At 36.9% G+C, this 25,724-nt stretch overlaps 1 protein-coding gene across 1 annotated transcript in view; it reads right to left on the minus strand.

The window, feature by feature from the left end:
- Positions 1–7,001: 7,001 nt before the first annotated feature.
- The window catches only part of LOC115918373 (scavenger receptor cysteine-rich domain superfamily protein-like), a 33,836-nt gene continuing 15,113 nt past the window's right edge, over positions 7,002–25,724 (minus strand). Inside the window, exons 2-7 of the mRNA XM_030975558.1 lie at positions 25,237–25,566; positions 11,572–11,916; positions 10,735–11,154; positions 9,314–9,429; positions 8,242–8,485; positions 7,002–7,664 (exon numbers count right to left, since the gene is read on the minus strand). Coding sequence (XP_030831418.1) covers positions 7,201–7,664; positions 8,242–8,485; positions 9,314–9,429; positions 10,735–11,154; positions 11,572–11,916; positions 25,237–25,566 — 1,919 coding nt within the window. The 3' untranslated portion in view covers positions 7,002–7,200. The remainder of the gene's footprint in view (positions 7,665–8,241; positions 8,486–9,313; positions 9,430–10,734; positions 11,155–11,571; positions 11,917–25,236; positions 25,567–25,724) is intronic.

The following is a 25,724-nucleotide window of genomic DNA, read 5'->3' on the forward strand; positions in this document are numbered from 1 at the left end:
TGAATTACTATACAAATGTAGGGTTGTAAGGTGTCATCGAGTCCACCCGAATAATTATATTTCAAATATAATGATCAAATTGATCATAATCTGAATTCATGAAACAAACTCGATTTGACTAAAACAATGAGAAAGATATTAATATTTAAATGTTCTGGCTGGAGGAGTGAGTAACCAGCTATATAGAGAGGGACAGAAAAAAACTCGTATATGAATATTGATTTTTGGCTGCATTTTTATTCGATCCATGTATTTAAATAATGAGAACATTAAACAAAACACAATAAGAAACAAAACAATAACAACAACAACAACACAACCAATAAAGCAAGACATGGAACAGTTTGCATGAGCAACTAAAAAATAATACACCACTTTTTATACAGCGGAACGGATGTTGCAAGACGAAAAAACACACAAGAAAGACAATTTGTAGAATGAAAGGTGTAATGGTTTTATCCTGACAAAAATCTTCACCGCCAGAGAAGATTTATGTGAAGTGACTCTCTTTTAGACATTGTTCCCCTCCCCCTCCCCGCCTGTCATTCTCTTTTAGACATTGTTCCCCTCCCCCTCCCCGCCTGACGTTCTCTTTGAGACATTGTTCCTCTCTCCTCCCCGCCTGACGTTCTCTTTGAGACACTGTTCCCCTCCCCCTCCCCGCCTGTCGTTTTTGTCTCTCATCTTGTTGAATGGTGACAAGACTGATGCGCCTTCCACTTTGGGTTTTTAGATGTGATGGAAAAAAGAAACACACTTGCCAAAACAGTGTAGGCCTACCTATATTGAGCACACCGAATGATTTTGTTGTAAGTCCAAAAACAAGAGAAAAAGCGAAGGAAAGGGGATACTAAATGAAACTGAGAGACCCCTTTAACCCCTCCCCATTTTGGCCTTGTTAATTCATATTTCATCACCTGGTAAGACCCCTTTAATTGGACACGCGCCACATTAAATGACGTTAAAGAATAAAGGGAAGAGAGAGGGCAAAGGGGATACTAAAATAAACCGGGATGAACCCGCTCACACAATTCATATTTTATCAGTGGCCTTGTAAATTCATATTTCATCACCTGGTTACCTTTGCCCATATTAATCGTGTCGGTGCCCTTTTTAAAACTTGCTATAAGGCACTGTGTCAAAATCAATTTTTATGTTCAATAATCACTTGTACCTGGATACTATACCAACTTATATTTCTATTTTGTTGTTGTCCTAATTAGGATAGGGCGTATTTAATTTATTTTAAATGATTTTGGAATAGTGGCATATATTTTGGGTTTCTTTTGTGATTACCAGTAAGTACAATCTAATCTCAAACTGTGTATTTGCTTCTCCTTTTGTTATTGTATATTGATTACTTGTATATTTGAGGATATGTCAATAATTCATTTGTATTTGATTTTTTATTAAGAATTTGATGCATTTTCAATGACTTTTTGTAACCTAGTTCGATTTATGAATTTATACCTGTTTTTGTATTTAGTTATGTATTGAAAGTAATCAAAAATCTCGATTCCATTTCAATAAATAAATTTGAAATGTATAAGCACTTGAGGGAGTGCTGTGGTGTGTGTGTGTGTGAGTGTGTGTGTGTGTGTGTGTGTGTGTGTGTGTGTGTGTTTGTGGGGGGGGGGGGGATGGAATATCAGGTAAACCAAAATAATGTGAGAGAATATGGCCACAGGCTGAGCTATCCTTCCATTTCCTTCATTTTTTAACGATTTGACTAGGGGCACATTCTACCCATCTTCCCTCTTTATCTTTGACTGGGGAGGAGGCTGTGGTCAGGGGGAAGGGGCACGTTCATCCATGCCCCCTTCATAGCTTTATCAGTAAGAGAGTGGATGTATGAACACCCTTTATATTGTTAAATATATTTCTCAAGCCTGTCCACAAATAACTTGTTTTTATATCTTACATGTTTGTTCTCATCTTAATATTCCTACTTTCTTCAACATTCAAATTCGTATTATAGATATTCTAAAGCCTAAATAGTATTGCTTATTTCAGAGAGTGCTAACACGAGACTGAAATATATAATCGATCTACATTTATAGTTTTGTCAACCGCCTTGCAAGGAATAGCTTTTGAATAAATTGAGATGCATACTTTAATAATAAATATGTATTTTTATATTCAAGAAATATCTGCCTACCGGGTTCCCATTTATTTCACCTGGGTGGAGAATGGCAAATGCAGATTAATATCTTTCCTCAAAGGGGAGGCACTAGTCCAAGACAATTATTCCCGAGCCCCCCCCCCCCCCAAAAAAAAAAAAGATTACCATACATTTTTCAGAAAACAAGAATGATGCTGTGTAAGTTGTATAATTCCTTTCTTCCAATGTCACCATTCTGTCGGGTCATAATATCGTTATAACAAAATATGAAGTACACAGGTGTCTGACATGCTCTGAGATTTTGATTGGCAATATCTTTAAAAGTTCTTGATTATCCTCAATTAAATTTCATAGGTCATATCATATATAGTATTATATCCTAAAGTTTGTGTAAATTAAGGTACAGCTACTAAAGTTATGCTTGCTTTTTGTGAGACAAAGTTTAGGAGATACTATTTTTGAGGATGATCAAGTTCTTTTTAAGATATTGTCATTCAAAATTTGGTTGGCATTTTTCGGACACCCTGTATCAATCTATTCCAATTTTCTAAGAATGAAGCACACCATAAATTAGACATTCACAAAGAAGAACAATGATTCCATATTGCATTTATTCATAAAGATAACACGGTGGTACAGCAAAAAAGAGATGAGTGGATGTGTCACATGGTATGTACAACAATCAAGGTCACAAAACTAGTACAAGAACTTCAGTATTTCAGAAATATAAGTACAAGTTTATAGTATGTGCCAGAACAAAGTGATTTCTATCTTGCTCACATGTTTTCAAACATTTTCTGTATACAATATCACATTTTGAATTTAGGTTGGGCTTGCTTTAGGGGTAAGTATTGATAATTGTGAATGCTTTGATGATTAATAATCTATTTTTGTAGTAGACAATATTGGATATCTTGTTGAGCAATGAGCAAATTGGCAACACTGTTCAGATGCAATGAGTTACTTTCAATAGATTCGATAGATATTAATTGATTTAAAATGGGAACCACAACATATTCTGACCATGAATATTACGTCTCCTTCCTCCCATAGGGACTATATGTAAAAGGGATGCAGCAAAAACACACAGAGGAAAGGGAATAAAAGCCAACCTTTTAGACCCGTTCCTTAAAAAATAATTCCCTTTATTTTGTCCTGAGGATGTCTTTATGAAAGGAAAAATCAATTTGACCATTGGATGTTGACTTAACATCATTTATGTGTTTTCAATTTCACAGAGATACATATCTTAAAAATTGAAATTTTAATTCTGCTCATGCCACAGATTCTTAACGAAGTTTATAGCATTTAGATGCACAGAGTTGTAGAGTATCAGTAAATTCATGGCATGATATAACAACTTTTGAAAAGATATATCTGTAATTTGTACTCTTGATATAGATTTCTAGTCCATAAAATTATAATCCACATCCTAATTCATTGATTAAACCAATGTGGTATCTAAGACATTTGGTCACTGAATATAAATAACAATAAAATGTTGAATAATGTGCACTTATACTTTTGTTATAACACATAATATCATCTATTTGAACCAGAAGGGCATCATCTCATTTCATTTTAAACAGAATTAATACCATTCGGGCTCCGATTAGATGATATGTGCAAATCTTTGACTATTTTGAGAGCAATCTTTTCCATGTTCCTAAAAACAATTTATAAACAAATATGTACTATAGCACAAAATTTTACACCACAAATAAGTTAATGCACAGAAACAATTACAGAACAGTGAACCTGGAACAAAATTAGGCAATTTGAATAAAAAAAGAAATAATCAATTTTTAGATAATCACCCATATGTCATTAATATCAAATGGTATCAAAGAAACTCATCTTCTGCATTCTAGCATTATACAAATGCTTATACTTGCATGTAAAGTGCATTAAATAAAAAACACAAACATTATTAATCATCATTGAATAACTTGAAAGAAATTTAAAGTAAAATATTAAAACAAATTATTAGGAAGTTGTCAGTTAATCCTGTGTAAAATTGTGTTTTTCTTCATTTTAATAAATCATTCTTAGTCTTCACTGATGACTGATGGATGTGTTTTTGCTTCATAGAAGTCCACACACACTATTTTCAATTAACTTCTACTTGAATCTGTTGTGAAAGAACACACAAATCAATGGAATATGAAGAACTTGGACTAAAAATGTTTTTGCTACTTCAATATTAGATCTATAAACACACAAGGGTTCCAAGCTGAATGTATCCCTTTATTTAGGATCAAATCTTTAACAACAAAACGGTAGTAATTAGGTGGATATAAAATGTCAATATTTCCAAGAATCTGTCTGTTAAATATTATGATACATGCCAGTTTCTCACAAGCAAGTTTGGTATTACAAAATTAATCTTTCTCACTGATCTTGAAAACTGCAAGTAAATAGTATAAAAGTAACGACAAAAGTATGGGTTATATTTAAACAATATATGTCTGTCATCTTTGTTATAATCTAAATAACAGTTCACAAAGGATAAGCTCTGAACAATGACAACATTGGGATCAACATACATAGAAAAATATTCACATAGCACCAAACCTTGCCTCCTGTGAGCAAGAAGAATGCTAACTCAAAATTTTCTTTAGAGTTAAAACCCTTCCTGCTCTCAGCAGACAAATTCTCTTATTACTTTCATCTCATTTTCTTGTGAAAATGTTAAAGTTGGACGTACGTCTTGGTCAGTGTTGTAGCATACTTGTCCTCCTAAGCTTTCTCCTCATTTGTATGATGAACAAAATTAGCAACTTAAACTCATGTACCAGGTTATTTTATGCTGGACACTTGAAAAACCAAAAAACAAACACATTTATGTTGCATCAATTTAAAACTTCAAAACCATAAGAGTCAATTGAGTTTTATATTTACACTGAAGCAATATTTGGCAGCTTTTTGTTGTTGTTGAGATTAATGGCGTTTCCATCGTCATTGGATGATTTTCGCCAGCCTGCAGCTTTAAAGCTTTCAAACAATAGAGGGCTTCGTAGTTGATTTCTTCAATGCTGGTGCTTCTTGTGGAATTAAAATGCAAGGGTGGTATGCAAAGTTTTAAAGGAGTTTAAATCATAGGAACAATTATCTTTTTAATCTATCTGCTGTGAGCTGGCTTAATTTATTCAAAAAACTGAATAAATAACAACATAATATGATGCCTTTTATCTTGCAAAAGTTTACTAGTATCAACAGATAAGAATATCAATGGCAAACTTTTAGGAAAGATTAAAGGCTTTGGTGAAAACTTGTTAGTCCAAGAAAAGAGTCCAGGTCTATCTCAAGTCAATTAGGTCTAAAATTAAGACTAGCACACATAATGGTACACATATCTCAATACCAGGTCAAGTTTGACTACACTGCCAAAAATGTGCAGAAGTCTAACATATTAAAAAAATGCATATGTAATCAGTATTTTTTTGTCCACAGTGAAAACATGAATACCAAATGTTGCTAAATGAATATAAATTTACAGGTACAGAGTAACATCAGCCTGAGGTATTAGGCGATATTTTGAATTTTATCTTAGAAGCTTGAAATAAAGAGAAACACAGTGAAAATACTTATGAAAATACTGAACTTTTTGTGATCGAACATCAATATCAGTGATCCTTAATGCATTAAGACAGTTGCTGTTGTTGTGAAACCCATATCATAATACTCCTGAATTCAGATTTTCTACTTATGCTTTTCTTCTTGAGTTTGGTGATAAATTAAGCATTGCTTAAAATAAAACTTGTTAATCATCAATTTCATCATTTTATGCAAACGTTACTCTGTGCCTTTAACCAATTAATATCTACTAACTTTACTTCAACACAGAACTAAACATCATTATAGTGACAAACAAGAAGTCTTGCATAAAGAGTATATACATTGTCTTATTCTGTCTGTAGACTGTAAAAAGTTTGTACACATGATAATTGCAAATGTATGAGAATACATCATCACATTTCTATAAAACAGTTTTGAAAATGTTAATAATTTTGTATAGTAGTATATTCTCTTTCCACTCATCTGGTCAATAAAAATAGGAGATAAAAAGTGAAAGAAAAAAATTCCTTACTAAAGACAAATTCCATGATAAAAGTAGATTCAATAGGGAGAAATGTAGAAAGTACATACAAAATAGAAATAGTCTTAAGTACAAATAATACTTATGATACCGTAGTTTATCATTTCATGTCAAGGTAGATTAGTGAGAGCATTAAGAGCTTTGATGCATAATTACCAGTATATTCTAACATCCAAGATCCTTGTCTTGTACATTAAAGCTATACAAATTTCAAATCATGGCAGTGTTTGTGAAACCTTAGTAAATAGCTAAATTGCCATAAAATATTGTTTTATTTATTCTATTTATTTCATGTTTGTATTTTAACAATTTGATTTACAAAAATCTCACTCCAGTTAAATTAAAAAATGCTGCAGATCTTTGATTGTGCAGTCCCCAAACTGGAGGTCAAGCTCCAGGTCCTGTGGTCATGTAATTAATGTCTGAACTAGTCAAGAAGTCTTACATCGTAAGCAGTGCACAAGTCTTCAGGTGAAAGCAAACTTGCAGCACCTAACAGCCAACAAGAACTGCAGCAACCAAAGGTTGTAAAAGCTGTCTGGTTTTTATTGACTCTTGTCTAACATTGGCATTGGCATTCTATGTCTGAGTGATTCCTTACGAAGACAACTTTTTCAACCTTTGCAGCTGTTTGACAAAGTGCAATAGATGCTTCATTAGTGTTCTCCTTAAAACCCTCACCCATATGAAACTATGCATTTTGACATATCATTCATTACTGGGATGAGGTTTGGATGGTGATAGAATGAGTTTCAGCTTAAATTTTCATTTACCATACCAGCTTTAAAAAAAAAGAAGATACAGTTCTCCATCTCCTTGCAGCACAAATATAACAACTGGATCAAAATATGTCAATCTATAAAGATACATAAGAAAAAGGAATGAAAAAAGCTTGTCATCATCCGCCTACAAGTGGTATCCAAGGCAAGGTGACTAAAGCGAGAACGATGATAATGATTGACCAGATGAGTACCTTACGTCATTGTTGCGAGATGCACCTGTTATATGAGGGGGGCGGGGGCACTATATTTTCCGCGCTTTGGAGCATCTGGGCAAAGGCATCTGGGTGTCGCAAGACAATTTCGTAAGAGGGCGGTCCCCCGCTCAGAGCCTCAAGCTCTTCACAAATAGTTCCATTCTGCGAGACAGGGCTCGAGACCGGACTTGTGGTGCTGCTCCCTATAGAAGTCCTGGAGCAGATGGTAAAAGGGAGGGCGTCGTAACGCCGGGTGTTGTGCGGGAAGCCGTTGCTGGATCGGCCAGAGCGCGAGGCTGAGTGCACCATCATGACGACCATCGGGGTGGGACGCGCTCGAGGGGAAGAGGTTTCCTCGATGCGGCGGTCGCAGGATTTACAGGCATAGTGGAGTAGGGCGCCACCAATGATGATGAAAGAAAATGCTGAGATCATGGATATTGCGATGATTGCACCAGGTGGCAGATCTGCATAATGTGGTAAAATATGAAAAGAAATGTAATAGAATAGTAATATTTACATGAAACTGTACAAAATGAATGTCTGCAAATGAGACTTTTATAATAACAATTCAGTTTGACACTTACAGTCAAAGGGTACTACTGATGATCAAAGACACAATTGAAATAATCAAGAATGAAAAGTATGTCTATCGGATTATGATAAACGAACATCAAGGACCAACAGGTAATCATTTACCAAAAGTACCTTATTTTCTTCAAACTGGTAAATATGCATTTACATATTAGTAAACATTGTGAAAGGATGACCAATTATCATGGTATTTCTTGGTCTTTTAACATCTTAACATTTCAACATTTAAATTGAGTCACTCGTCAGTTTCCATGTGCAGAAGGCCATAATTCGCTGACACCAGACTTGGTGGATAATAAAAATCCTTAGTGTGTACAGGTATTAGGCCTGCACACAGCGAACCCGTTGGCCAATCAAGAAATACCCCCTCGTCTATCGAGAGTCTTTGGGTGTCGGAAAAGTGAGATAATGACATTACCATGTGCGGGAATGGGTGAGCAACCAACTTACGACTTGCGGATCCAGATGCGGCTGTGATGAGACCGGTACCCTCAGACTTGCAGATGACTGCTGCATCCTCGTTATGGATGCAGTCATGGATGTGGAGTTCATTGTGATCACACTCCAGGAGGTTGGCCTCATCTCCCTTGCAGTCCACGTTGTCAAGGAGGATGTTGACCAGACCAGGGCCGAAGGTGGTTGCTTGGGTCAGGGCTCGCAGGGCATCGGGAAATCCTAGCTGACGACATACCACCTGAAAATGTGATAGGGCAACAGAGGAAGAGGAGGAGGAGAAGGAGGAAGAGGAGAAGGAGGTGGAGAAGAAGATGGAGAAGAAGAAGAAGAAGAAGAAGGAGAAGACGAAGAAGAAGAAGAAGAAGAAGACGAAGAAGAAGAAGAAGAAGAAGGAGAAGACGAAGAAGAAGGAGGAAGAGACGGAGAATTAGAAGGAGTAAGAAAAGGAGAAGAAGAAGAAGAAGAAGAAGATGGAGCAGAAAAAGAAGAGGAAGGAAAAGAAGAAGGAGAATAAGGAGAAAGAGGAAGAGAAGAAGGAGAATGAGAGGGAGTAAAAAAAAAAGAAGAAGAAGAAGGAGAAAGAGAGAGAGAAAGAGGAAGAGGAAGAGAAAAAGGAAAATGGGAAGGAGAAAGAAAAGGAGAAGGAGAAGAAGATTACAAAAATTAAGATGATGACAAAGTTATCAAATACAATGCTCAATGGATGCTTCGATGAAAATTACCAGAATATTGGTTTACCGGTAGAAGGTTACAGCCAACTAGACCAACAAACCAACATTGGCATACAAGACCGATTGCCTGCAAGAGTCAAGAAGCCGGATTGATACAGGCCTGGCACACCAACAATATCATTCCTGCAGGCCTTCTGAAAATGAATGCGGGTTCATAAGACCCGTACGTAGCCCATAAAACTGATCGACCGAAATGTTGGTCTCGCATTGCCTTCAGACAATTTTTTTGAGGGTCCTTGTCATTATACCTCTGTTACTATCTTTGGGTGTTGGTCTCATTAGTAATTTGTCTTGATACTGGGATGTCCTAGGTTTAGAAGGGTGAACCAACTTACCCTAGCATCTTTAATATCCCACAGATCGTCACAGATAGTATACCAGTCGTTATCATGGTAGATCTCAACCCGACCTTGATGATCGTCCTCCGACCCTGCTAACCTTACATCAGCCTCTGTATGAATGGTATCAAGATCAAACATATATGTTAACATCATCATCACAGAAAACAATCAAGCTTCATTATAGGCAAATACAATTAAACAACAGGTAATGGTAACATTCCTTTCTTATATAGGGAATTTCACATCTTTAGTAATGTATCTACACACTTCCAACGAGCTTTAATCATTGGGTCTTTGGATCTTTGTCTGTTAACCAGTTGACAATTGTATATTTTGAATTCTTATATTTTTATATTTTTATGTTTTATGCAATGTTTTTTATGTCTTTTTAATTGAACAGACAGGGCCCCTTGGAGGAGCAATATTTGTTATTGAAGGAGGTACCCTGTTTAAAGAAAACTAAAATAAATAAATAAATTAGTGCCCGAGATGCCGTATATACTGCACTGGATTGGGAAGAATGGTATATTAGTGATTGGGGACTATGGTATAAATATACAAATATTGACTGGCGGAAATAATCTTTTCAGATAGGACAACCCAACAACAACAAAAGCTTTAAGGGGCACGGTTCACTGTCTCACTTTCGCATATCCATTGTTAGCTACAGGTAGGACAATATTTTTTGCTCTCTTGCCCAGCAGCCGTATATAACACTACATGTTACACTTAATCATATCATATTCCATGGGTTAAGATATATTCATTGTGAGGATAGTCATATCATTTTATCATTGAAATTACAAAAGCCAATTTTCACTTTGATCTTAAAGGGATCCGGTAACTTTGTCTTAATAGATCCTTTAAACAAATCTTTGATTTAGCTCATGCTGCAATGATAATTATAAACCTTTAGGTCAGTCAGGAACCCCATGACTTTTACAAGCCGATCTGATTATCAAGATATTTATGATTGAAAATCAAAATTAAATTTTGCGTTTGCCAAACGATTTTCATAACACTACAGTCTATTGGGAGAACCGGTCACTCAAAGGTTTTAACTTTTTTGAGATACTTCTTGATCATTTTGAAGCGCAATTTTTTTAGGGCTTCAATATAACACCATATCACAGACACTGATAACACGTAGGGCCGTGCATCTCAGATTTAATATTGTTAAACGATCCCTTTAAGACAAAAAAGCTGACAAAAAAAACCAACAGTATTTGGGACCCTGTTGGAACCATCAGAATGGAGCATAATGATCAACTGACGAATATCCCACCACACAAGTAACCCAAACCCTGACCCTATTCCTTCCCGTACTCTAATCTATTGTGCTGATGCATGGAGGGGAAATTTAAAGTTAAGCCGAACACAGATTTCCAATTCATATCCAAAAATATTTAACCTACCTGCAAATTTTTTCTTCTTAATAATTGGTATGAGTGTTGAGTTTGCCAAATGTATGTCTGTTAAATTGCTACGATCAGCAAACCAATCCTCGTCCGGTTCATCGTTAGAGCATTCTGCAGCCGCAAATCCATACTGGCACGTCCATGGACTATTGAAATCTTCCGTTGAGAAATCACACTCTTCCAGTGAGGTCTCAGTTCCTTTGCACTTGAATTCACCAAATTTGGAATGACAGTTCATCTTGCTCCACGGGCAGAACGGCTGTCGTCGTGGCAACCCAGACTGGAAGCCACGTTGCCTACAGGCCACCAGGGCATCTCGTTTGTCCCACTGCAGATCAGCACAAATGTTCCACCAGATGCCCTCGTAGAATATTTCCACTAGACCTACTTTGGTCGGTACCAATCTCACGCCTTGACCTAGCACAAAATAAGATGTAAGATGAGATACAAGTTGTGTCACTGAAATATAACGTTTTTATGCTGGTGCAAAACTTCCAAGAATTTGATTAGAAATAGTGAAACCCATACATTGCATGATACTGCTTTAAAATTCAAAGAATTAAATTTTCCACGATAGAGACCAATATTTAGTCTCAGTCTCCAAAGAGTACATCCTTCTTGGACAAGGAATGTTTTAAGATTTCCTACATTAAAATAAAAAATAGGACAACCTGAATGAAATGAATACTACTCAAGAGCTGTGAACCTTAAAACCCAGCATAGTTACTGTTGGGATCCAAAAGAGCACTAACTGATATCATGACACCCTTCTGTCTCTCAAAAGATGATACAGTAGTTTCCTTTGACCCCCGACCCCTTCCTCCAGCTACTCACCCGCTCGCATGGAGGGCTCTTGGCTGCAGCGGACACCAATGACCTCTGTCTTCTTATTGCAGTTATGGGTCCAGGCACTGCGGTGGTAGCAATCCCACAACCTCCTCTCATCCCCAGTGCAACGAACATCATCAAGAACTATTGGACCTGATCCCGAGCCAAACGACGATGAGGGCACGAAGGTCAGCGCGAAGGGGTAGCCCAGCTGGCGGCAGGCCACGTAGGCGGCCGTCTTGGAGAAGCGATCCTCACAAACCGTGCCCCAGATGCCATGGACGAAGACCTCAAGTCTGCCCTCGCTTGGTCTCTCACCCCCGAGCAGCCGTAATGAGTAAAGAGGAGGGTCTGTAACGAGAACCAAACAGAGATATTAACCCAATGCATAGAGTAACTAGGTGGTTCCTAAGGGAATGACAGAATTCATGAGACAACTCTGTAGTTTGATCCACTTCTGCAGTGACTGCCTCTAATCAATGCAAAAACAATAGATGATTCAATGAATTATGTATTGTCGTAATTAATGGAACACACAAACTGTTGCTTAATTATACAATATGCAACATATCCCCCATTCAATAGACATTATTTTATGTAATAGAATATTAGATTATCACAACGACAACACTTGCTTACATGTCAATCATGTTCTCTTTCCTACTTCCCTTTTCATACTTTCATTCTTTATTATCAAAAGTTTGTATCCTATATATGGTACATGCTTTTTTCACTTAGATCAACAAAGATTTAAGTGGGTATATATTGAATATTGTAACTACAAGCTATCCACTTATTTTCATTCAATTCAGTATCTTTACAACCACCTCCTTGTTTCTGGCATGTGATTAGAATCATGTAGAGTTTTTTCAATTCCCTCTTTCTTGTTTTCATTTAGACTTGTTAACCTTTCCTCTTTCCTGGAAAAGACAGGTCATGAACTCCAAGACACTGTCTTGCATGATATCAAATATAAACTTGAAATTCAATTTAGACTAGTATTGTACAAATCATTTCAATTCAATGTGGTTGGTATGGCCATTGGAGGCTGGCGCATTTGATCATCAGTGCCTCTGACACCAAACGACAACCCTCGTCCCTTTTCTCCATTATGAATGTCCTGTCAGATGGAACGTGTCCATTTCCTCCCATATTTAATGAGAATTGATGAAAGATGTCTAAAATACGAGTACTCATCTTCATCATGAGTATCTGGGTGAACATCGGCAGCAGCATGGCCGCCCAACTAACCCTAAGGCCACACAGTAACTGTCTTGTACAGACTGTCCCAAGAAAATGATTCTATATCTTAATAATTGAACAGAGCAATAGGTGAATTTAGTTTTATCATAAAATTACTGAGTTTACAAAAAAATGATTATACATTATGAAACCTGTATATAAAGACTTTATAAACATCTTGAAAGCATTCTTTACAAGAAGGTGGTCTCTAGGTGCAGAGTACGGTTGTTTGTGTTTCGATGAAGGAGAATGATCAAGAGAAACAAACAAACAGAAAAAAGTGGTATTTCTAGGGAAATGGGTCATACAAGTGGTTGCTAAGGTAGGATTCAATCATTCTATTCAAAGTATTGTCAATAGATCTCAAACTTTGCCTGCATGCTCCTCAAATTGGCCACAAAGCTTCAGTTTCAGATTCATTTTGTTTCCATTTTCAACAGGAGAATCAATATAAACAATTATGACAAGAAATGATCAATAAAAAAAAATCAACAGACATTAATGCAATGCATTTTGCAAATTGATTAATTGAATTACAAAAGAGAATGTACATTTCTACTGTAGGTTATGCTTCTTCTTTTTGAAAGTAAAAAGTGTAGAAATGGAGGGATCCACTTCATATGATAGGCAGGGCTTGTAGATTTTGGATCCCTCAAATAATGATAATCATAAACTTATGTAATCAATACATATAAACTTGAAGACAAAAGGGGGGGGGGCATTACATCATAAAGGTGATGAACAATTGCATACACAGTTGATTCATTTTATTTTACTGACACATGGTGTACTAGGGTTCAAGAAGGCAATCTAATTCTTTGATTGATACATCTTGTCATGCTCTCTGACATTAACTACCACCACAAAAAAAAACATCACTGATCTTGACAGTAAGAAATAAAGTACAAGAGGATTTCTCTCAATCTACATGTACTTCAGGGTATCTTAATCTTAAGCTTAAGTAGTTGAACCAAACTGAATACATCACTCCTAATTTGGACATTCCATTAAACAAAAATAGAAGAAAATACAATTTTTTTTACTTCAGAGTTCATTTTTGCTGTCGGCCCAGGTACAACCGCAGTATATGAGTTATTCAGCCCCTTTTTCTCTTTCATAATGACACAATTGATGAGATCATAAAAGTTGCAAAATGACCAGGAAATAAGCTGCCGACTTTGATTTCTCCTGAAATCTATCATTTTTGCATTCGATCTTCAGGAATACACAACACATCAAAATCGCACATAAAAGATAAAGTATTTGGTAATTTTGATTGCCTTCTTGTAATTGGGATGATCTAAGGCATTCTACAGATTTATATGAGCCTCTGTTTGCCTTCTTCTCGAATAGTGCCTTGTACCCACAGACCCAATTTTTTAGGGGAAGGGGGGGGGGGGCATGAAGGTATATCCATACCATATTTTCAGAGACTAAAAAGTATTCAATATTCAGGAGCCATGTTTTAAAAAAAGGCAAAAATAGTAAGAAAAAGAAAAGGATTATTCAATAATACAAACAGCAGGAGGGCACTTAACTGCAAGTATGTTGAATTATTGTAAATATTTACTTATTTTTGAGGAGGGAGTATGGATTACATGCCCCCTAAGCCTTTGGATCAATCAATGGTTATCACATTACCCCAGGTATTCCTTAAATAAACTGTATTTTATTGGCGTTTCTCATGAGTACCTTTAAAAATGCCCTAGTGATGAAAAACAAAAGTCAGCTCTCCCCATGTCTCAAACTAAACGACAGCAGAAACTGGCACTGGTAATGTCATGCCATTTGGCAATGGGACAACGACCAGGCGGCCATTTTAGAAATCAAGCTTGCTGGAGGATTCCAAGATAATGAACTTGATGGAATGATGTTGGGAGGTCATCAACCCCATATTTCTATTTACTTGTAGACTTACACACATGAAACATTAATCTCCATTTGATCTCCTTATGAGGCTCAGACAAGCATGAATCCATTCTAGTTTGATGCAATGACATGAAATTACAAGCAGTAACATAAATTCATGGCCATACAATTGTTCAGACACATAAATCTTCCTTTAATATTATGTGCTAGTTTTTAACATTCCCCCTTCCTATGTATACATTTTTGGTCACTGTCCTACAGCTGAATTCCTAGCTTCAAGCAGACTAAACATTATACCTAACAGTAACCGTAAACCCATGAAGCAACCCTAACACTAACCCTATAATCTTTGACAGAAAAAAGCCCAGAACAACCATTGTTGGATATTGCAGCACCACTAGATACATATCACAAAGTCTGAAAAGCATGAGTTCCATATTGTCCATAAATACCACTTTCAAATTAAAATCAAAATTAAAATTATATTCTAATGTAGTCAAGGGTAGCACACTGCAGAACTACAGAACTCTTCCATATCACAAAACAACATCAGGCATTGGATGTGGTATTGTGAGGCAAATTTCCTAGAAACTCATATCCATCCAATTGATTTTTTTCCCCTCAATCCTAAATAGACCTTTGGAGATCTATCTGCAAGAATTACATTATTCATTTTCTCCAGAAGGTATGCGACTTTCCACTTTTCTATGAACTTCAAAGAGCAGTTTCCTAAAGCAATTTGGTAGTCCTAGGTGCAATGTATGAATAGACAGTCGGCCTACTTTTGACCCTTCAAGCTCACACTAGTGGCAAACCTGTTTTTGAATTTGGAAGCAGTGCAGATGAACACTAGAAATGCAATCATGAACTCTCCAATGTGCCTTTTAGCAGTTTGAGACAAGAGATTTGTTTACAATTTAAGTACTTTCATAATAACTATCAAACACATCAGGAAAAGCAGATTCTTTCTTCAATTATACTTTTCAATGTGAACAATCTATTACTATAGCCTTAAACCTATGTTTGGGGAATTTTTTACCTTCAGTTCAATTCAGAGTCAATTACCATTCTGTGTAACTCTTTGGCAAAGGCAGGTTAGCAGCTACATGGAGTCACAATGTTGGCCTTGCTGGAAGATAGCTCTCAGCAGCATGCATGCAAAACTAATGTATCACTAATCAGTAACCATCAATATCACTGCCATGTCTGTCTTGGGAAATCATTGTAGTAATCCACACTATCAAACTTACAAAAGGTGTAAAAATGCCCTCAATAACCCTGATTCTAGCATTTTTCTTGCTTTTTATTCTATTAGAGCTCTCATATTCCTATCCGCAGAGCATGAATGTAAACACAATCTGACCAATTTCTGGCTGTTTTTGAGTTGCGAGAGACATAGATGCCAGGTTCCTACATGCAACAATGGGCCTTTTCACACGAGAGAAAAACGGTATATCAAGAAACTATTTTTGAGTAGAAACCCATTCAATGAGTGTATTACAAAAATGTTGTTGTGTAAATGTGGCATGCATATCATAATAATTTGTGCATATTTACTCCTTCTGTATTAAAACCTAGTTTTGATGGTGGGCAAAGTTCTTACACTTGTGAAGTCAAATGAAATCAAACTTTTGCAAATTGTTGATGACAGCTGTTTAAAGGGCTAGTAACACCAAGGGGGGGGGGGGGGGGGGGGGGTAGTACGCGTCACACTGACAGAAGAAAGAGCACTCCCGATGTAACATAGGTTTGTGTGGGGTTTATTAGAAATTGTGTAACCAACAAGATCCAAACCGAGGAAACGAAAACCTCCAACCAAACAAACATCAGCTTCACTGGAACTTTCCCAAACAATGATAATAGCATGTACTCTAGTAGAATGTCATCTTCATTTCACTTGACCAAGGCTCTCTCTCCTGTCCACTCGACCCAACATCACCTTGGCCTTGAATGGTAATGTCCACTTCGGCACCTCACTCTACCCACATTGCTCAAGTAATCAAACACCTAATGTAAACATGAATTCTCAGCCGATTTTTGTCGGCTAGTGGTCGCCAGAAACCATTTCACTTCTCGATCTTTATCTTCTCCTTTCCTTTTTGTAAATATTATGTTATATAATTCTTCATCTTTTATTTAGTGTAAAATACCAAAGCTTTGTATATAAGCACAGAACACATTTACCCTAGATGTAGAATAGTTTGTAGCTTAAGTATGTATTCAATAGTTATTCATATTTATTCATTACATTCTCATTTATTGCTGTGATACTTTTTGTGTGTTAGTGGTACTAGACACGATTAGCATTAAATGCTATTTTCTGGTCCCATTTATCATTTCAATGTTAATTGATCATTCACATTTGATTGTTATATTGATGTACTTTTTGTTTTGGATAATAAACTTCAAACTCAACTCAACTCAACAATATACCATTAACTCGCCTATCAAATAGTTTAAACAGGTAATTTCTATTATATCTTTGCCTATGTTCAGTATTACAACATGAAATTGATAAACAATTAACAAAAACAAACAAACTACTTTATTACTTGCACAAGTCATGTACTTCAATATCCACAATAATTCAAGGTAATACGGTGTTACTTTGTATCTTAGCGCAATTTATGACTTTCTCCCTTAACACTGACCTACTTCTTAGTATGGTACCTCTAAATTAATAGGTGTAAAAGAAAACTTCTGATCTATATAAAATCAGACATCACACTCCCATATTATTATTTCAATGTATGAAACTTTCGAAAATCTGGACAACTTGCGGAAATAATAACAATTTCTTGTTATACAGAATACAACATTCACAGGGTCAGTCAATCATGACCATTTACTTCAGTTTTGTTAACATAATACCTGAACCTTTATTTTGATATACAAAGGTGTCCAAACATTTTTCTAAACAATGTTATGTCCGGTGAAGTGGATAAGCGTCCATAGCAACCGAGTTATTGACCAAAAAGTCATGTAGTTTTTAAAGTATGAACAGGGGATAAACTGTATCCTAGTACATTTGCTTGGAGACATTGTCATGATCGGTTGATGACCCAATACTGTCATGTTATCCATCATCCAGTTCAGTTTAATACCTGTTTCTGTGTCAGCTATGTCCGCAGGATAGCCATGTGGGCAGTGTTTACAGTTAGGACATTGCTACTTCATAAGTTTCAAAGGTAATATCACAAAGCTTCTGATTCTTACACTGAAAACCTCTTAAGCTTTGTAGAACTAGGGTTATCGCATTTTCCTAGGCCTGAACATGGAGAAAACTGTATCTTACTGCAAGAGCTTGCAGACATCGCTTCATCAGTGGTGTTATTTGTCCTCTTGTATATATGTTAATGTAGATTGTAAAACGTTCTCTTTTAATGCAAAGTGCATAGATAATTAGGTGTTAATTCTTAGGCGCCAAATAATTTGAAAGTTATTATTATCATTAATACTGACATGTAATCCATCATCCAATAAAGCTCAGTGGCAGATCCAGAATTCTATTAAAAAAGGAAATAATAAACAAACAAACAAACTACAGTTACAAACATTTGAGGGGGTGATGTGAAGCAATCGGATCGTTGTCTCATTCTCATGACTTTAATACGCACGTGCGTGGGTTCGAGTACTGCGCTGAGCAGACCAAAAATGCAAAAAGCAATTGTCGCCGCATCTCTCTCTTTCTCTCTGCATCTCACTCTTTCTCTCCCTCTCTATCCTCTTTCCCCTTTTTCTCTTCTTCCCCTCTGCTCCTCTCCTTCTAAGCGCACTCCTCCCGTCTGTTCTTGATGCAGGCTTAGGTTCAGGGGATAACACTCCGTTCATCATAGGCTGCATAGCCCTTTGAAGACTAACAACAGAAGAAGGAGAACATAACAATTACATCTACATCTTCATTAGATAATAATAATGATAATAACAATAATAATAATGATAATATTAATAATAATGATCATATGTAATATATGTTAAGCGCTTAATAATAATTTTCTAAGCAAATAAGATCTTTGTTTACTGTTGGTTTAGGGCTTATTGGTGCAATTTCAGGACAGCACACTTAACTGAATGCAACATTGAATATTTTTGATGGTGTTATCAGAGAATAGATTTTCACATCCACACTTTCCAACCAAATTCAATTAATACTTTCGAGGCTATCACAGACCATTTCATATCAGTCATATGGCACAAAAATTGACACCTCCATAGTGAATGTTCTATTGAGATCAGAAACAGGAAATTAAATGGATTACATGCTAGTATTCAAATGGTTTTTATCAATTTCCTTTGTACATGCCTTTTCCCTCAATGAAACACGTTCTGTCTGTGACTTGATCTTTTACATTATAGCATAAACCTTGCTTGATTTTAACAAATGAATAAATGAAATGTATTTTTGACCATTTGTGAAACAAAATATAAAACGTATTCACAGGGTATAACAAAACTAAATGGCAATGGAAGACCACAAGACAGCCCAAATAGCTAATGAAATTGTGGTTCCCTGATATGTCACAATACATGCGATGTATTTCAACGCTACTTAAAATGCATACAAACTAGGATCTTATATTCCATAACAAATTGAATGAGCAAAGTTATATATATATATCTTGCAAATGGAATGTATATTTAGAATTGTATGGAATTCCTTGTGAAGAGAAATCATTGTGAATCTAAAGACATAACAAATTTTATTACCAATATACACTAAGATTTACACAAATACTTACACATTATTTCACTCACGCTTTACTTTTCACACGTAATAAGAATTACAAGGATTTCCAACTACTTGTAGAATGAATGTCTTGAAGTGCCCCAAATCAATATGAAATGGTTAAGTAGTGTATCAATCAAAGTTAAGATACCGCAAGGACGGTGTGTCCCAGATACAATTGACAAGATACTGAATGTGCCTCCTGCTCCGATCCCCCATGGTACAATTTACGTGATATTCACAAGGTGGCATTTGTGCATTTTAATGACTTTCATGTATTTTCTCTCATCAAAGATCGGTCTCTGAAGCATGCGATGGCACACACACATTAGGGCACAGAGTTGTCGTTGAATGTGAGAGTGATACATCATATAGATCCTGCGGGAAGTGTTGATGAAGATGAATGCTTGACATTTCTAACTTTGTCTCCTAACTAACAGACAGTGAGGTCAAAATTAACACGATTACCTCACACATTACTCGTTTGCTCGTTCTCTCTCTCTCTCTTGTTCTCTATCTCTCCCTCCCACCCCTCTCTCTCCCACCCTTTCCCTCTCTCTCTCTCTCTCTCCTCCCCCTCACTCTCTCCTCCCTTTTCTCTATCTATCTGTCTGTCTGTATCAGTCTCAATCTCTCATGATCCACCTTTAAAAATGTTTCTTTTCACATTTGCATTGCTTACCACCCTTTTCCTTTATTTCTTCTCTTCACATTTCTATTTTCTTCTCCTCTCTCCCATTCTTACATCACTCTTTTCAAGTCTCTTGTTTTCTATTATCACATGTATCTTTACCCTACTTCAAATGCATTCTCTCTAATTTCCTTCATATCATTTTTTTGTATTTTCCAATCACTTTAATTGCACAGGTTTAAAAAAAAGTGTACCGTTCATTCCTCTGTTTTTCTCTTTAATCTAAAATTACATTTTAGTCTTTTCATTTCATTGTAGGCTTTCTTTAATAGACCTATTTTTTTCACCCTGTGTTCTCTCTCTCCTTTCTCAGTTGTTCTCTTTAATGTGAATTGAAATCTATTCTCATGTCTTTCATTTGCTGTTTTGATCTCTTCTATCTCATTTGAATCTCTCTGCCTCTCTCTGCCTCTCTCTGTATCTCTCTCTCTCTTTCTCTGTATCTCTCTCCCCCTCTCTCTCTCTGCATCTCTCTCCCCCTCTCTCTCTGCACCTCACTCTTTCTCTCCCTCTCTATCATCTTCCCCCTTTCTCTCTTCTTCCCCTCTGCTTCTCTCCTTCTAAATTGGAGTCCTCTTCACATCTCCTCACTTTGATTTATCTTTTAGTTTCATGTATTTCTCCTTCTCTTTCAATATACCTGTGTTTCCCTCTTGTCTTCTTGTCCAATGGTCTAATTATCTTCTTTCCACCCTCCTTTTCTCATTATTACAGATCCCCCTTTCTTTCTCATCCATCATTTCTGTCTCGACAGCATTTCTCACCAGACACCCTTTCTCTTATCCTCTCCGCTTTTCTCTCTCTGTCTCCCTTTTTCTCTTTCCATCTCCCCTTTTCTCAATTGTTTTCTGATGCTCATCTTGAAGTGTGACCAATTTCCGCTGAATGCCAGCATAATATATCATTACCATGGTGATTGCTGTCATGATGAGGATTCACACCCCTAGAGCAAAGCTTTAACTTCAGCACATGTATGTTACTATCAACTGTTTTATCGAAAAACTTCTATGCAGGGTGTCTAAACATATAGCAACTGAGAATATGTTCCTGCTCCGTCTCCATGAGAGCCTAAACAACCCTCACAATTCAATCATTCCTCATTGAAACCTAGATATATAACAGTTTAACAAAAATGTGTATTCTGAATTGTGTAAAAAGAGATCATCATCTTGATGAGGGAAGTCACTTTCTATAGCCAATCTTAACTGTTGCCAAAGAACTCCTGATCACTTTGCAAGTTGACTTCATTCTCTACCTCATTGCGTTTGGTCACGAAAAAGTTATACCAGCATTTAGGTATTCTATTCCATCTCAATCTTGATGATCTTATCTCAGAGTACACTACATCCCCCCCCCCCAAAAAAAGAAGAACTCATCCAATGACAGCATTACACTTTTGAGTTTGATTGCTAAAACTCTTCAAACTCCTCTCCAGCTTTATTAAAAAGGAAACAACCGGCATACTAGAGAAAAGCTTTTCAAGAGTTTCATCATGGAAGAGAAGGTTGAAAAAGTCAAGGGATGGTTTGCAGAGCTGTTATCCACAAGATCTCACGACACTTTAGCCCCCTGCCCTTTTCACCCTTAATTTTGAAGTAATGCAACGAGCCATCAAAGTGCAGACACCTTTCTTTCTGTGCTACAAACTCCAAGATGGAAATGAATTCTTGTAGGATTCCCTCTGATTACTGGGTTCTGCAAATAACTGGGAGGTTATACCTTCTCGTCTTCGAATCGTAATGACCAACGGACCCTCTGGACCCTGCCGGACGTCTAGCTAGCGGCTTTCCGTCACATGATTGCAATGTTGGTTACAGCTTGGCTGGGCAACAAGTGTAATGTCAACAGTGACTGCCCGGCCGGCTGTCTCTGCAGGCTAATGGGGATTATTACGCTTTATTCAAGCTTTTCTGATCCGTTTTGCGATAGATACTGATTCTGAGATGTCCGACATGGATGACAGCCCATGGATTATTGCATGGTCACATGCATGGCCTTTAGGCGTTACTGCCCTTACAACAATATTCAGAATGAACACTGCAGCATGGGTGCCTTTAATTGTGAAATACCTTTGTGGAATGAAAACCGCAACAACGTCAGTCATTCAAAGTTAACTCATGTGAGCCAATCGTGGGGACATTCTGACCACACAATAACCCCGCAGATATCTTACATATCGCTTCTCATTACCACAGAAACTTTAATAGGGGGAAAGATGTGAATGATGGAAGCAAGATTCCCAGAAATGAGTTACACATGCAAAGGATGAACTGCCAAGAAGGCATTATCTCTCTTCTAAAATGACCCAACTTAATATCATTCTTGAACCAGTTAGTTTTGAATATTATGTCATTCGAAGGATATCACAAGTTTATACATTGAAACTGCATTAAAACATGTAAATGCAACTAGCATGTAGACTAGTCAAGGCACTGATGTAAAAGTGAGTAAGCACATAGATAAGTAAACTCAGTGTTAACTCTGCATTCAAGGAGTTACCTGTGAGCAGTTTGGTTTCAATTTCAATATTCTTGAGACAAGTCGAGATGGAAAAGAGATGTAAACCACAAGCAACTGAAACCGCTTTAGAAACACCTCCAGCTACAAATAAGGACCATTCTTGAGTGATCTTTGGGTAAATCATCAGTGCTCATCACTGCACTCAGCTTCACCCCCTCATCATGAAGCCACAACTCCATCAAATCCCCTCCTGTTCAGACATCCTAAATTAATCACTCACATAACTAAACCGTTGTCTAGCATGAATTTTAGGTCAAAAATGAAGTGCTAAGCAGAGGGGTGTCAGTACCAAATCGCCTCAAACTTTTATAAAACTGACTTATTTCCGAGAAAAAAATTGTGGCCGTGTTCTACTATAACATTTCTATTAGTCTTTTAAGTTTTAAACCCATTTTCAGGACAGAAAGCACTTTAAATATAAAACAAATCTTTAAATGCGAATAATTCAAAAAGTAGTTTTTTTGAGTCATTTGTGCGCTAATGCCCTTCTCCCAATTGGGCGACGATATATTCTAGCCTGAATGTATAATGAAACATGGTTTTGCAAAACGAATGTTTGAGCATTGTTGAGCATTGTTTCAAATTGAATCTCGATAAAGAATCAGGAACCTGTTCTAGTCTAAACGTCGTCGTATGTCACAAAAAACGTCAAACTGGGCAGGCCTTATCAAGAGTTGGCATTGATGATTAGCCTCTCCAAAACTAGTTTCTTCAGGCACAATAGCGAAATTTACTTGGAACAAGAGGCGTCTGGAATGCAAAAAAGCATAACTATTGAGATCATCATTTTATCACAAAAAGGTAGCACAAAATTGTCAAGATATGGAGCTGGTACATACATGTACCATCTCGATGAGGCTTAATGTTTAATAGCTTAACCTGTATGTAAAAAAACAACCTTTTAAATAACAAACAACACAAACTACATGTATTATGTATTTTGTATTCTAGAGGCGTCTTTTTGGGCCATTATATTTCCCTAGGCTACCTCATACAACGTTTCTTTATATGATGTTGTTAACCAGTGTGAACACTCCTTCTTTATGCAAGTTTTGTTAAAATTACCTCAGTCTGAACAGGGCCTGAACAGTGAGGGTATGGGGCTTGTGCCATGGAGCGTAAATAAAAGATGCCTGTTAATTTTTCATGCATTCTCCATGGGCTGCCTCTCGGTCATTCAACCCACAAAAAACCAAGATCTATTTTGGTCTCCCTTATCTGGGTCGCACAAAAATGATGCTCCTAGGGAGTAGTATTGTGTTGTTACAGGGCTGTTCTCACTTGTACAAGTAATCATGATGAAGCACATATTAATTTCTGAATGAGTATCAATTTCAGAATCACTCCCTAATTGCTTTCTAGAATATTAACTAAAAGTAATCAGATACTTGGATTAAAATGTAAGTATAAAATAACAATTCCCTTGAGCAAAGCATTCCTGTATCAATACCTGATTCTTTTACCGTACTTTTCAATTTTCAAATAACTGATCAAAGTGATTTGCTTTACAGTGTGATATTCATCCAGCCATTAGCGTGTTGCCCCCCCTCCACTTTCAGGGAGAAAGGTGTCCAAGAAAGGCATCCAATGGCCTATCTATTTTTCAAGTTCTAATTTTTTAAAAGTGTTTTGCCACCTCTATACTCTATCAGAAAGAGAAGGAAAACTGATGAACCATCTAATTTTTCTTTTAGGATTTTTTCCTCCTATCCACTTCAAGGAGAGAAAGCAACCAATGGCCAAACTTCTGTTTTTCACAAAGAATATTGACCCCACCCCCTTCACTTGCAGCTTTTGGTAGATTTTTATACCATGCGTGTACCTCATGTCTTGCATGACTGACTGACTCGCTTTCAAGATGCCCCTATTTCTAGCGCTCTCAGGTTTAGCCAAGTATAATTTCTTGCATAGCCCCATTTCTGGAAATGCTTGCATCGAGATATGCCACGCATCACAGGCTCTGAAAATGTGACATCAACGAGGCATTAGAGGATATTGCCCAAGACAAATTTCCTCATGCATGAATGCATCATGAGATTATCTTATCAAGTGGGAAGAACGATGAGTTTTTATCTCAAATATTTGTACACTCTTTGGTTGTTTAGGCATCCATACGAGCCAGGCGTATTTTCAATATCTATACTCATTTCATCGCTGAAGCATAATTAATTACATCAAAATATTTTTCATCAGCAAGATGCATTTTAGCTTTTTATACTCTTTAGCTCACTGCATCGGCTGATTGTCCAGTTTAATTTAGAAAAATTCTACACAGTAATTTGTACTTACGATATGGGTAGTAAGAAAGGCACCTCCAGTAACAAAATTGCTTGTTTAGAGCTAGAGCTAGAGAGGTACTAACTTTGTATGAAAGTATATGATTTAAAAGCCCACTGCACTACTGGTAGCTACTTGCGCCCTCTATATAACAAACAATGCCTAATCGGTGACCATTGGTCCCCCATGATCCTCTTTTTCTTATGTTAACTGAGAGCTGAGTTGATGAGATAACCACATGTCCAGTGACCTTGCAGAGCGGTCTAATCCCTCCTGTAAACTACGGCAGATAAGCTTTAATACCCTTCTCAACTCTCAACATACATACTGCATTTTTCTTTCTTACCTGTCGGCTGCGGAAGCTGACACAGTAACTGCACGCTCTGACAACCACGTTCAATGGAGTACTCTTCAAATTGGCAGTTGGAGAGGTGGGTGCTATTGTCTCTACAATTAAAGTTCTCATAAAGGATTGGATAGGTATCCTTGTCCAGCGGAGTCACAAGTTCTGAATGTGAAGCCAGTGCTGCACCTGGGTAGCCCATTTGCCTGCAGACGATGTGAGCTTCGGTGATCGTCCAGGTGTTGTTGCAGACTGTACCCCAGGAACCTTGATAGAAGATGACCAGGAGACCAGCATTAGCAACATGGCCGTTGATGAGTTTCGCTGAGAAATCTGAAAGAGAGAAGATGAAAGAATGGTTCAATATCACAAACAAATATGCACTGTACAATAAAATAAATGATCAAAGATGAAGTGTAGAGAAATTGAAGAGAATATACAAAGAGTCATAAAAGATTCAAATCATACAAGTAAAGCTTCAAGTTGAAAGG

The sequence above is a fragment of the Strongylocentrotus purpuratus genome, unplaced genomic scaffold (assembly GCF_000002235.5).
Source record: "Strongylocentrotus purpuratus isolate Spur 01 unplaced genomic scaffold, Spur_5.0 spur5_scaffold_8, whole genome shotgun sequence".
In the NCBI taxonomy this organism is placed as follows: Eukaryota; Metazoa; Echinodermata; class Echinoidea; order Camarodonta; family Strongylocentrotidae; genus Strongylocentrotus; species Strongylocentrotus purpuratus.